This window comes from Crotalus tigris, unplaced genomic scaffold (genome assembly GCF_016545835.1).
Source record: "Crotalus tigris isolate CLP2741 ecotype Arizona unplaced genomic scaffold, ASM1654583v1 scf7180000018599.1079084, whole genome shotgun sequence".
In the NCBI taxonomy this organism is placed as follows: Eukaryota; Metazoa; Chordata; class Lepidosauria; order Squamata; family Viperidae; genus Crotalus; species Crotalus tigris.
Window position 1 is genome coordinate 909164 of NW_024097097.1, and position 13809 is coordinate 922972.

Consider the following 13809-nt stretch of genomic DNA (forward strand, 5'->3'; position numbering starts at 1 on the left):
AAAAATGGTATCCTATTGCTCATAACTCTCTGGATTATGAATCACAGTGGGAATCCCTGCTTTGAGGAATTCTGGAAAATTAAAATGAAAGCTACATTATCCTGCTGCCTTCCATTGCTACCAGGAAAATTCATGAAGGACTACTAATAGAAGTGCAGTAAAATATTATGTACTCAGTTTGAAATGAACAGTAGGTTCATCAACAGTAGATTAATCTCTATTATCCAGGAAGGGGAAAATCATGTGATTTACATTTTTATCTCTATACCTGATGCTACTTGGCTGTTTTTTTCTATCTCATTCTGTCTTTTTGTACTCTACTGCTAATCCATACGTTCTTAATTTTTATTTCTTCCTTAAATGATTTAGCTTTCTGTTCATCGTTGCTTAAAAATATTTTGAATTCTTTTATTGTTTATTCTAAAGAACAAAAGTATTTTGCTAAATCTGAAACATTGAATAAGCAGGCGTTTTTGATCACCAATTGATCACAGGTATTGATTCCTGTGGAGAATACCAACAAACGCTTTATTTGTGCAAAAAAAATAAAATCTCTACTCAGGAGGCTAATAGCATTTCAGCTGTGGGAACCAATGATTAAAAACAGGGAGAAAGAAGTAGATGCCTGAGATTTGGTAAAAGTTCCAAATTTCATGAAATATCAGCTTTCACTTCTCAAGACATCATGTAACCTTTAGTGTGAAAGTTATAATCTCATGAAATATTGATGTTTCTATCTGAAGCCTCCTATGATTCATTGCAAAGATACCAAAAAAATACTGTTTCGCCATCTTGTAAAGTTTTGGCCATCTGTGTGTGTCAGGGGTCCCTAATCACTGGGCCACGGCCCACTATCAGGTTGTGGGCTGTTTGGAACTGGCCTGTATGAGTGGTGGGCCGGCATGCACACACAGTTCAACTTGCATGAGCAGTGGGTGGCGTGCCTGCACACAGATGCGAAGCTCAACTTGTGCAAGTTGAGCAGTGTGTGCTTGTGCATGCACACCGGCCTGCTACTTGCACAAATTGCAAGTGCATGTGTGTCTGCGCGCCGGCCTGCTGCTTGCACAAGTCAAGCTGCACATGCACATGTGCCGGAGCTCACTGCTCGCACAGCCCAATTCCCCTCCCCCCCACTGGGCCGTTAAGCTTGGGGGCCACTGATATATGTGTATATGTCCACATATGTGGATTCTAATAAAAAATATTTCCATGAATAAGGTCAGTGGGTGTTGAAAATGTGTTGATGCCCATGACACTGTCACTATAAATGTTTTAAATAAATAAATAAATTTTGACTTGGCTGTAAATTAACATTCCAGTCTTGGTTGACAGAAGAACCTTGATGCTAGAACATTAGGGGACATGAGAAAGGTCATGTCTTTTAGGTCCAATACATATCATTTCTGAGTCCCCCCAAAATTTTAGGATCACTGAAGTAGTATTTTTCCAAAGCAACAGAAAGTAAGGCAAGAAATAATTGGTGGAAACTAATCAAAGAGAGAAGCAGCCTGGAATTAAGGAAAAACTTCTTAATGGTGAGGACAATTAACCAGTGGAACAGCTTTCAAACATTGTGGGTGCTTCATCACTCGAGGTTTTTAAGAAGAGACTGGACAGCCATTTGTCTGAAATGATATAGGGACTCCTCCTTGAGCAGTGGGGTGGACTAGAAGACCTCCAAGGTCTCTACCAGCTCTATTCTGATTCTAATTCTGATTGTAGTTCTAGTGACAGGATGAGGAATGCTGGAAATTCAGGATATACAGTATATGTCAAACTTAAGTAGAATAAATTTTTCTTGAAGTAGAGCTTCAGTGAAGAGAAAATAAGACTCCATAAAGTAACCAGTTATCCTTCTTAGGAATGAATATATTTACTTCTTTAAAACAAACCAAAATGGAGCCTAGCTACCTATATTTCTCCTCACTCATTCAAAACCGAGCAGCGAGGCACAGTTAAATATTTTTTCTCACTACTGTATTAGATTTCAATTTAGGATGAGAATATTTGAGGTTTCATCATACCTGATTATCACACATGTATATTGTAATGCCTAATAGAGATACAAGTTTTAGTGGTTACAAAACGTTTATTAAAGGTATTTGGTGTACTTCTTACCATGTGAAATATATCCCAAAGACAAGTTTTTCCAAAAAAGCATAGAAAGTTAGGTTTCTTCAAAATGCATATAATAGTAGAACTGTCTACATCTGAAGGTTGTTCGCTTCTGGAAGTTTTTAATAAGAAGCTAAGTAGTTGCTTCTTGCAAATGGTTTGTTTGGTTTTCACACACATTGTAGAGACTTATGATTCTCATAATCTTTTCTAATTTCTGATTCTGTGAAATCAATTGCTCCTGCTTCTTCAAGACTCTGATATTCAACTTTCTTGGCTGTTATAGGGTAGCTTTGTTCTAATGTCCCCATCTTCATTCTAATCCCATTTTTGTGAATGTGCTTATCACATATATTCCTGTAAAATGGTTTGATGTTGTGACATATGGTATACTCATGGTATGAATATGATGTTATACAAGCGGGCCAAACCAGGATTTTAGACTTTTATATGTATTTTTTAACATTTTTGTGGGTTTTTCCAACTGAATGTTTTAAATCCACTTTTTCCTTTCCTTTTCCTTTGAAAATTGATAGTTTTATTTGATAGTTTGCCTCAGTTTTGTTAATGAAATCTCTAGGATTTATAAATGAGATTTGTAAACTGGGTGCTGTCTATCGATTGTCAGCACTATTTTAAACTATAGTCTTCTGTCTCTTAGCAGCTTCTCAGAACTTAAATAAAGGCTGAATCTATTTTTCCTCAGATTGAATATTCCTATCAAAAAAAAATCTTTCCCATTCTTCCTTGATGAGGAAGTTGAAATACTACTCTATGTCTAAGTAGGTGAATATCAGTATCTTTAAAGCTATTTATTACAGCATGGTGCCTCCTCATCTCCTATCCCAAGAGATTTTTTTTTTTATGTGGTTCAGATACATTGGTGATAACGTTTATTATCTGGACTCATGGACAGGGTGCCTGGCAAAGTTCCTTCAATCCTTCAGTAACTCAGTAAAATTTGATATTTGCTATGAGGTTTCCTCCTGCTTTGTTATACCAAAGGTGCTGGTCACAGTCCAGTTGATCAGCACAATTGGGAACCAGAGATATATTGACACCCTTCTTCCACTGATGTTTCCGCTAGACCATCTGGAAAGTGAATTAACACTTATTCTAATGTATGCATTCCTCTGGCTGTGCTCTGTATGAAAGTCAGCAGTTGGGCAGAACATGCTGGATTAGTAATAGCTAGCTTAGAGGCTTGCTATTACTAGAAGTGTGGGTCATATGATCCTTTCCTTCCTGGGCAATAAAAATTTCATGCCATTAGCTCTAGAACTGCCCCATGAAGTGTTCTGGCTCTCCTCTCATAGCCTGCTTGAATTCTATACTTATAACTTTCATTTACCTATATTATTCTCAAACTGGAATATCTAAATTTAAATAAAAATTAGTATTTAAAAAACTGCCTTAGCACTATAACTCTTTACAAATCTTCTTAAATATTTTATAGTAGTCTTCTTGTAATCTATTTTATAAAGAACGTAAATACACTTGAATGTATTATTATTGCATTAAATTATTATTACAGATCCAAAATGAAGTATGGGATTGTGACACCTGCTTATGTGTAGTACTGCCTTGAAATTGCTATGCCCTCTGAAATCTCCACACAAAACAAATCATATATTTTATTAAACTTGAAATGATTATATACATTTACAATTCTCAGTTGTTAGTGTTAACGCTGCTAACCCTTCTTTGGAAGGGTTTCATCTGTTGGAACCATGACAGTTAGTTAATTTGAGTTTTGGTTAACTTGCTACTGCAGAATTGATTTTTCCCATGATTAAACATAGCATTGATAGATTTGAAATCAGACAGGATTTTTTTAAAGTTATAGAATAAATTTCTTTAGTACCATGAATTGCCATCTCTGTCAGCATAACTATTATATTTAGGATATATAAATTTTAGTTTTTTCTAACTGTAATTTACTTCCCCCTTCATTTCTTTTAATCATTTACAACAAATGCATTTCACGGATTAAGGAGAGATACTTAACTCTTAATTCTATTTAGGAAACATGTTAAGTACATTTTGATTTAACTGCACATATTTTTGTGACTGGGAATGTTAAAAGATTGAAGTATGTTCAGTTCTTTAGAATGACAGTGTTACGGGCCCCACCCCAGCTACTTTATTTCATTTCTGCATTATTTCTGGGCCAAAATATATATCTCTGGTTGCTTGATATTTTTCCTCAGAGTAGAAGTTGTCTTTAGGGTTAATTTTATTAGAATGAACTAATTAAATCAAATTTTCCTCAGTTTTATTCTTCATAGAAAACTAATGATATTTCAGCTGAATTAATGTCAATATGACACCATATAACTAGTATTTTTGTGATATAATAGGAAAATATAATGAAAAAGCTGAAACCCATATTTTATGTTGCAGTTTTATAGGAAATACTGTACTTTATTTCAAGCAAAGATACTCTGGGAGGATGGTAATATTTTGTCTTTAATGCAGAGTTTAATCCATTTAGTCATTTGCTTTGGCTATATAATAATTTTTCCAACATTATTCATTCTGTGCTCGCACTTGATTCTCGTCAAAAAATTTATTTTAATTATAAAAAGGGAATGGCTGTAGTGCAACTAAAAATAAAATAGTAACGTTTTGTTCTTTCTAGTTCATAATTGTCGAAGCTACAGTATTTTTGCCTTGCGCATTGCTTTCAGTATGGCTACTTCCATACATACCTATTTGCTTTGGCACAGATGGCCCCTTTCAATATTGTCTCACAAAACATTTATTGCATCTTTTATTTATATGTATTGTCTTTTTATCTGAATCCTCTGTGGACCAATTAACTGTTCATTCTTGCTGCCTGCAGTGGACCGTATTGTGGGCTTAGATCAAGTCACTGGAATAACAGAGACGGCATTTGGCTCAGCTTATAAGACCAAGAAGGGGATGTTCCGTACAGTAGGGCAGCTATACAAAGAATCACTCACCAAACTGATGGCCACACTACGAAATACTAACCCAAATTTTGTTCGCTGCATAATTCCAAATCATGAGAAGAGGGTAAGTATTGTTACAGGGATTGTATTTGACTTAGATAGAATAATTGCCCCTTGTGTGTTTTGGGGTCATACTATGTATCTTTATTTGCCGATATCGAAACATTTCGGTTTCATGTTGTATATGGCTACTGAAGAGCACTTTGATTTTTGAGTGATTAGCCATTAATATTTCTTTAGTGAAAAAAATGCTAAAAGGAATGTCTGTGTATTTAGGCTGGAAAGCTGGATCCCCATCTTGTTCTAGACCAGCTCCGTTGCAATGGTGTTCTCGAAGGAATACGGATTTGTCGACAGGGATTTCCAAACAGGATAGTGTTCCAAGAATTTAGACAGAGGTACTTCAATACATCTAATACACTTTCTCCAAGTAACTTTGTTTTTGTTGTTTATTAACATTTAGTCCTTTTTCCCAGGAAGATTAGATCTCTGTGACTTTACCAACATCTACTTGTTTTCTGTTCATAGGTATGAGATCCTGACTCCAAATGCAATTCCTAAGGGTTTTATGGATGGAAAGCAAGCTTGTGAAAGAATGGTGAGCTATTATATACAAATATAACACATCTAAAAAGATTCATCATTTATTTTCTCCTTATGTTAAACAAATGGATTTGACTCTTGCATAGATCAGAGCACTGGAATTGGATCCTAACCTGTATAGAATTGGTCAAAGCAAGATTTTTTTCCGAGCTGGAGTTTTGGCGCATCTAGAAGAAGAAAGAGATTTGAAGATAACAGACATCATTATATTCTTCCAAGCTGTTTGTAGGGGATACTTGGCCAGAAAGTAAGTTAATGTAGTAATATTATTTTAATCCTTATGGACAAGATTTGGTGAAATCCTTTAAAGGATTTAGGTTAACCAAAAGTACTACATTTAAAGTAATGTGCATGATTTGTTCATTGATTGCTTAGCTATAGTTCCTTCCATTTAGAAGTGTTATTATCACTTCGTACTTTAATCAGGCTTTGTTATCAAGCCAATATTTTGAGCTAATTGACAAAATGCAGAAATTTTCAACTGTTTTATTAAAAAAAGGTTTCTTGATTTGTCTTCAGAGCTTTTGCTAAGAAGCAGCAGCAACTGAGTGCATTGAAAGTTTTACAAAGAAATTGTGCAGCATATTTGAAGTTAAGGCACTGGCAGTGGTGGAGAGTGTTCACAAAGGTAGATGGTTGTTCTTCATCTCTAAATTATGTGATGGAATTCTTAATGGCAGAGAACTGATATTAACTTCTGGCCTTGTGGCTTTTGATTAATTGTGTAGGTGAAGCCTCTGCTTCAGGTTACTCGTCAGGAGGAAGAACTTCAGGCTAAAGATGAGGAACTGGTAAAGGTGAAAGAAAAACAGAGTAAAGTGGAAGCAGAACTAGAAGAGATGGAAAGAAAGCATCAGCAGGTCATTATATACAGTCTGATTTATACAGTGCTAATCATCCATATCTTAAGTGCAAATGTGATTTGAACAAAAGTTACAGCAGAGAAAATATTTTTTGTGACAAATAGGTTTTTACAACTTTAATTGGCTTTATAGGCTGATTGTCCAATTAAGCAAAATTATTATCACATGTTAAGTTAAGAGCTGTTGATATCATTTTTGCAATATGGAAAACTATGTCAAATTCCAATAGCTGGTAAATTCTGATAGATTGTTGAGAATATTTATAAGTCAGAGTTGATTTGAGGGGTCCTGGGTGCTCTCTGAGCTTTCTTGTTTCCTTGCAGACATTCCAGCTACTAGCACGGATGATGTTTACCTAGTTTTGGTATGAAACATCTGCAAGAAAACAAGAAAGCTCAGAGAGAATCAAGGACTCCTCAAATTGTTCAGCTTGTTGACAGCACGCTAAAAGATTGAAAGAGTTTTCTTATTGTGTTTGTAGTTGGTAGAAGAGAAGAACATTCTTGCCGAACAATTGCAAGCGGAGACAGAACTCTTTGCTGAGGCTGAAGAGATGAGAGCTCGCCTGGCTGCCAAGAAGCAAGAGTTAGAAGAAATTCTGCATGATTTGGAATCCAGGGTAGAAGAGGAGGAGGAACGGAATCAAGTGCTTCAGAATGAAAAGAAAAAAATGCAGTCACACATACAGGTGTTGCTCAATGGAGCGATGATGGGATTATTAGAAACTCTGCCTAAACATTGGGAATATTAGCCTCTTCCATTAACCCAATACAATTATGACCTTTTTTCTGTTTTTCAGGATCTAGAGGAGCAACTTGATGAGGAAGAAGGAGCTCGACAGAAGCTACAGCTTGAGAAGGTAACAGCTGAAGCAAAAATAAAGAAAATGGAGGAAGAAATCATATTATTGGAGGACCAGAACTCCAAATTTCTTAAGGTGAGAAAAAAAAAACCCCGGGTATTCCTCTCCTGTGCATCAGTGTGGCCAAAATTGGCTAGTAAATGAACAATGGTAACTATAGATAACATGCTATCTCTGGCCATTTTTAAGATTGAGAAAAGTAGCCTGCAATGATTAGACATAAATTTGTTTTATTACATTACCCTCTCCTGTCTGAAACATTAAAATCTGGCATGTTTACTGTATTTAATAGATAAAGGGAACTCCAAAATCCACAAGCTAAATACAGGTAGCTTTATGTTTTTTGAAAGAAAGTTCGTTTTGGTTTGGCCATTACATTTAAGAGGGAATTTGCTCCAGTAAAAGAACTGTGTATTAAATATATGTCTGTAGACTGATTCCTGACTTTTTCCTGTATGTGAATCCATTACATCATCAGTGAAAAGTTTCACAGATAGCAACTATTTAAAACTATTGTGCTAATAAAGGCAATGGTGAAGGGAATTAAACTTTCACTTGATTATTTCCAGTAATCTATCTTGTACATTCACAAATATGTCCCAAATGTGCTCCCCTCCCAAAAAAAGGTTGCCTTTTCGGAAGAAAAAGTACCTTTGGGACCACCATGACCTGGATGACTGAAAATCTCCATAGACATTCACAAATATGCTTTTCTATAATAGCCATGGCCGTATGAAGATAACTTACAACAAGAATGGTCAAACTATTCCAGGATTCTATCACTATTACATTATCTTCTCTCATCCCCCAAACCAACGATATTAGGAAACCTTATTAGGCATGTAACGCAATAAGTCCTTTTCATATTTCCTACTACCTTCTCCTATTGATATCTTATGATTATATTACTTCATTGTTGGTATGTACACTGAGAGCTGATGCACCAAAGGAAATTCCTTCTGTGTCCACTCACACTCTCCCAGTAAAGTGTCCTGTCCTGTCCTGTTCTACTACACTACACTATACACTACACTTTCTTCCCTCTCTTTTTTGTGAGCTTATAGCCTAAATTTAATACCTGATTGCTGATATTTGATGTTTAGAACCATATATCATCCTTATCAAGTGTCATTACCCTTCAGACAGTGATACCAAAAATCATACAAATAATTATTCTTGCTGTTTGTTTTTGACCAAGTTTTATAATTGGTGCAGCATGTGGAATTAAGGACTTTTTATGGTAATGACTGTCTCAGTCCAATTGCTATCACTAACCTGATCCTTTCCAGATGAATTGAGGCTTTGTAATGTATTAATATTACTGATTCTATTCAAAACTTTAATGGATTGTTCAAAACAAATGGCAGATAATTTAAAAACCTTCAAGATGACTAGCTGTAGCTTGGAATGCCTCAAACATACCAATTTACTGGTGGGACAAGATTTAATGAAAACCCAGGAAATTATTTTGTTGATCTGAGACTCTCCAACCTTAGACTCTTCAAATTGGATTAAAAAACTAGCCTTCCTAACCAGCATGATACAAAGCCTCAATTCATCCAGAAAGAATCAGGTTAGTGATAGCAATTAGATTGAGATAAAATACATGCTGGAAGTTTTGTTATCGATATATTTTGCATCTGCTAAATATAGAACATAAAACATATTTTTAGATGTTTGTTAACAACTAAATGTAAAATACATTTTCTGTGAACCTGTAACAGTTGCTCTAAAAACGTGAGGAGGATCAAAATATTTTAAAACTGGAGAATCTTACTTTGTTATAACCATACTTTATAATTGGGTTGGTTGGAATGACAGCTGCACAGTTTGTATTTTATTCTTTGACTCCCAAGTATATATTACTTCATTCTTGCTTTTTTATTCAATTAGGAAAAGAAATTAATGGAGGACAGAATTGCAGAATGTACTTCACAGCTGGCTGAAGAAGAAGAAAAAGCTAAAAATTTAGCAAAGCTGAGAAACAAACAAGAAATGGTAATCACAGATCTGGAAGGTTAGCAGTTTCAAAATTTGCTGTATGGGGCTAATCATAGGACAAACCAAAAGTATCCTAATACCAAATAACAGAAGCAAGTTTTAGCTTCCTACACAGAGTGTAAAAATAAGTGCATATTGTTTTATCCAAATCAAAAGATAATTGTAATGTCAGTTTTGAAACTGTTATTGTGGGACATTAAATTAGACAAGATGTACTCCTAAAATGACAAATTCACTAGAACAGGGGTAGGCAATCTTGGCTGTTCTATGACATGCTGGCTCAGGAATTCTGGGAGTTGAAGTCCACAAGTCATAAAAGAGCCAAGGTTGCCTACTCCTGCACTAGAATCATCCTTTACTATACAGTATACACTAACACGATAACATTTTTATTCAAATACTCATATGCAAGTAAAAATAATAACAATAAAAATTGATTTAATATTGCAGAGATAAAAGGTTGCAAGAAATCAGTAGATTCCAATATAAATCATAAAGCATGTACCTAAAATCAGCTCTGATAAATATATTAGAATGCCCAAGCAGCTAAAATGTTCCTCAGTTTTCATTGAAAAATACCACAGTTGAGAAGCTGCCTTAATAAGTTACTTGGGTGCCTATGTTCAAATGAGCAAGAGCGTTCATTAAGAATATCAAATTCCTTATCAGAATAGGATTGGGTCCTGGATTGCTCTAATATGATGGATTTATGAGTCTTTCTTTAAGATAATTGCCTCAATATGTCAAGGGTAGTCTTTTAATTTCCGATGTTTTAAGCAATCAAAAAATTAACTTAATAACATTAAATGGAAAAAAAGATGAATTTCACTTACTCAGTTCTCTAGCTGTTTAAGACCAAAAGTAACAAATCAAGAGGATCCCCCCCCCATTTTTTCCCTATGAAATTGTACTCAGAAAGAGATCAGTATCTAATTCTAACTTCAAAAAGTATGTATTAGGTAACTTTTTTCCCATACAGTAAGCATTGTAAAACTAAACATTAATTATGAACATTGGATAAGATTTCAGTCAATATGTTCATAGAATAGTTTTCATTTATTGTTATGTTGGAACACACTTTCATTCCATTTGTTCTCTCTTCTGTCTTGTGGCCAACCTAGATTATTTTTTTCTGTCCAGGGTCATGCGAGTAGTCAAATAATGATTCTTCATTGTGGTCTTGTGATTTACACATATGGGTTAAAGTGTTTATGCAGATTCCTATATCCTCAGTTTACAGAATTGTTTGGTGGGAATACCAGTCCATCAAACTTATTCAGTTTGTTTTCAAACTCTATAGCAATAGCTCTTTCAGTCCTGAAGCTAATCATAGTTTGAGTTTTGTCTATTTTCCTTTTGTACAATCTTCAAAACTCATGAATTGTTCATCGGGGCAATTTATTTTCCCATGATTGCTATTCAGCCATTGGCCTTTCTCATGTACTAGCACTGAGGAAGTAAAGTAACTGTCCTATCATTTTCTCCAAAGCCTTGCCTAAAGAGGGCAGTCTGGGGATTGGGCTCAGAGTTGAGTCTAGGTGGGAAAAAGGCTCCTCCCTCAATGAGGTATTATTCTTTGATTACTTTAAACAGCCAGTGGGCAAAGATTTGTCCCACAGGGGGCAAAATCTTGCTGCAAAGATCCCTAGAACCCTCTAGGTGTTCGTTGATTCATTGTTTGATTATCTTTTCCAGAATCTTCCCAGGTATTGAGGTCAGGCTGATAGGTCTGTAGTTTCCTGAATCCATTTTTTTCCCTTTTTTGAAGATGGGAATTACATCAGCTCTTTTCCAGTCCTCTGATACTTCCCCAGTGCTCCAGGATTTTTGAAAAATATAGTTCAGTGGTTCTGAGATCACAAGTGCCAGTTCCTTGAGAACCTTGGGGTGTTATCCATCTGGTCCTGGGGATTTGAACTTGTCTAGGCTGGACAGGTGCTCACTTACCATTTTCTTGCCTATCTTAACTTGTGTTTCTAATCTGTTTTTCATGGTACTGTTTTTGGTAGGTTGGTCTGTTTTTTCCCTTTGTGTAAAGACAGATGCAAAAAACAAGTTAAATAGTTCTGCTTTCTCCCTTTTGCTTGTCACCTTCTTGCCATTTTCCCCCACTAATGGACCAATCGTTTCCTTAACTTTTTTCTTGTTTTTTACATGTTGAAAGAAGCTTTTTTTTTTTTTTTTTGGTTATTTTTGACTTTGGTCGCAAACCTTAGTTCATTTTGAGCCTTAGCTTTCCTCACTTCATCTTTGCAGGCACGGGCTATTTGCTGATATTCTGCCTTAGTTATGTGCTCCTCTTTCCACTTTTTATCTTTCAATTTATCAGAGAGTTCTTTATGCAGCCGTGCTGGTTTCTTTTGAGAGCTGTTATTTTTCTTCTTTGTTTGTATTGTGCTAGACTGGGCTTTTATTATCTCACTTTTCAAAATTTCCCAAGCTTTTTGAATTGTTTTTCCCTTGAGGATTCTCATCCATAGAATCCTTCCCAAGCTGTCTCTTAAGTTTATTGAAATTAGCTCTCTTAAAGTCCAAGACTCTAGTTTGACTGTGCTCTATTGCTTGTGCTTCCAGAATGTTGAATTCCAATATTGCATGATCACTTCCCCCCTAAGATTCCGGGGCTTCAACACCTTCTATCATTTCATCTCTGTTAGTGAGGATTAGATCCAATATAGCTAATCCCCTAGTTTCCTTCTCTACTTTTCGGGAGACAAAGTTGTCTGCTAGTTTGTCAGGAATCTGTTTGATCTTCCACTTGGTGCAGAGTTTGTCTCCCAGTCGATGTCAGGGTAATTAAAGTCCCCCATTACTATTGTGATGTGCTTCCTACATACCTTAGTTAGCTGACTAGCAAAAAGTTCATCTATTTCCTCTGTTTGGTTGGGTGGTCTGTAGTATACACCTATGGCAATGTCATCCCCCCCCCTTTTATATTGACCCAAATGCATTCAAGACAGATTTCATCATTGTTGTGCTCTATTTCTGTAGAGATGTAGTTATTTCTTATAGAGAGAGCAACTCCACCTCCTCTTTTATTTGGTCTGTTTCTTTTAAGTAATTTAAATCCTTCTAGCTGTGTGTTCCATTTGTTGGTTTCATCCCACCATGTTTCCGTAATGGCAACAATATCATATCTGCCCTCATTTACCTGATAACCTCCTTCTCTGTTCTTCTCCAAAGCTGGCATTTAAAAATGCCATATAGGTTATATTTATGATAAATACTAAAATGATGCTAAGTTTTTTTCTAGATCAGAAAAAAAGTTAAAACTTCATGTATTATAGAATAGAGTTCTTTTTCTTAGTCCTACTGTTTATAACAATTCCCTGCTGCTCTTGGCACTATCCTATAAATCATGTTTTGAGAAGAAATATTTCTCCAAATATTTACATATCAACTATGCACATAACACCCTCCCCCCTCTCTTGGATTTAGATGCACAATTTTTGGCTATGTAACATGTAACTTGGAATTCTAATTTAATAGTTAAAATATTAATTTTATGTGTTCACGGACTTTTGTTCCCTAATTTGGGAATAGTTATTCTGTTGGCCAGAATTATGAGCAAATGACTTAATTGCTTAAATATTTCTATTTAGGATTTCCAGCCAAATAGGCTAAAACTGAATAACAACTGGCATGAGCCCATACTTTCTAAAAATACAAAAATATAGAAAGACGTTAAGATAGGAATAAACTATCTTATATTCCCTTGCCAATTTATAGGAAATAAAAATAAGAAAGGAATCCAATATTTTTCAGAATGTGATCATATTTTTTTGAGGCATCAAGAAAAGCAAAATCAGGAATGCTAAAACTTGTCTTCCAGATTCTACTCCAGCGGTATAAGAAGTAGGCTTTTCCTCATTCCCATTTCAGCTTCTTTTATGAGTTCCCTTATTGAAAACCAGTGATTTAAACACAAATATGATGCTATGTTTGGCTTTATTAGGTAAAGAATATCTATCCTCTAACACATGGGTGTCAAACTGGCAGCCTACTGGCCGGATGTGTCACGCAGGCCACACCTATCCTGGCTCCACAAAGGCAAAAAACGTCATGCTACGTCATGCTACGTCATGATATGTTACGTGACGCAATCGAGTTTGACACCCGTGCTTTAATATATGGATACCGCATTGCATCTAAATGTCTGGCAGGGGCCTGAATCTCCAATTTAAAAAGGGAAATAAAAAAACAACAACAACCTAGTAAGACCAAAAAGCAAAGAAGCCCTATCTAAGCTCTTCTTGTCATTAATTGGAAAGGAGAAAGGTAACGAGGCATGAGTATACTCGAATACTGTTCAGTCACCTGTCAAAGTGTGTTGAAGAAAACAAAATAAACCAGATTGGAAACTGCTGCACTCTTAGGAAATTGGAGA

At 35.5% G+C, this 13809-nt stretch overlaps 1 protein-coding gene across 2 annotated transcripts in view; it reads left to right on the plus strand.

The window, feature by feature from the left end:
- Window positions 1-13809, plus strand: part of MYH10 (myosin heavy chain 10) — an 89387-nt gene that overhangs the window by 52992 nt on the left and 22586 nt on the right. For both annotated transcript variants that reach the window (XM_039355114.1, XM_039355115.1), the window contains 9 exons: window positions 4964-5157; window positions 5370-5491; window positions 5622-5691; window positions 5783-5943; window positions 6216-6324; window positions 6425-6556; window positions 7041-7247; window positions 7359-7496; window positions 9315-9438. In XM_039355114.1, the coding sequence (XP_039211048.1) occupies window positions 4964-5157; window positions 5370-5491; window positions 5622-5691; window positions 5783-5943; window positions 6216-6324; window positions 6425-6556; window positions 7041-7247; window positions 7359-7496; window positions 9315-9438 (1257 nt within the window). The remainder of the gene's footprint in view (window positions 1-4963; window positions 5158-5369; window positions 5492-5621; window positions 5692-5782; window positions 5944-6215; window positions 6325-6424; window positions 6557-7040; window positions 7248-7358; window positions 7497-9314; window positions 9439-13809) is intronic.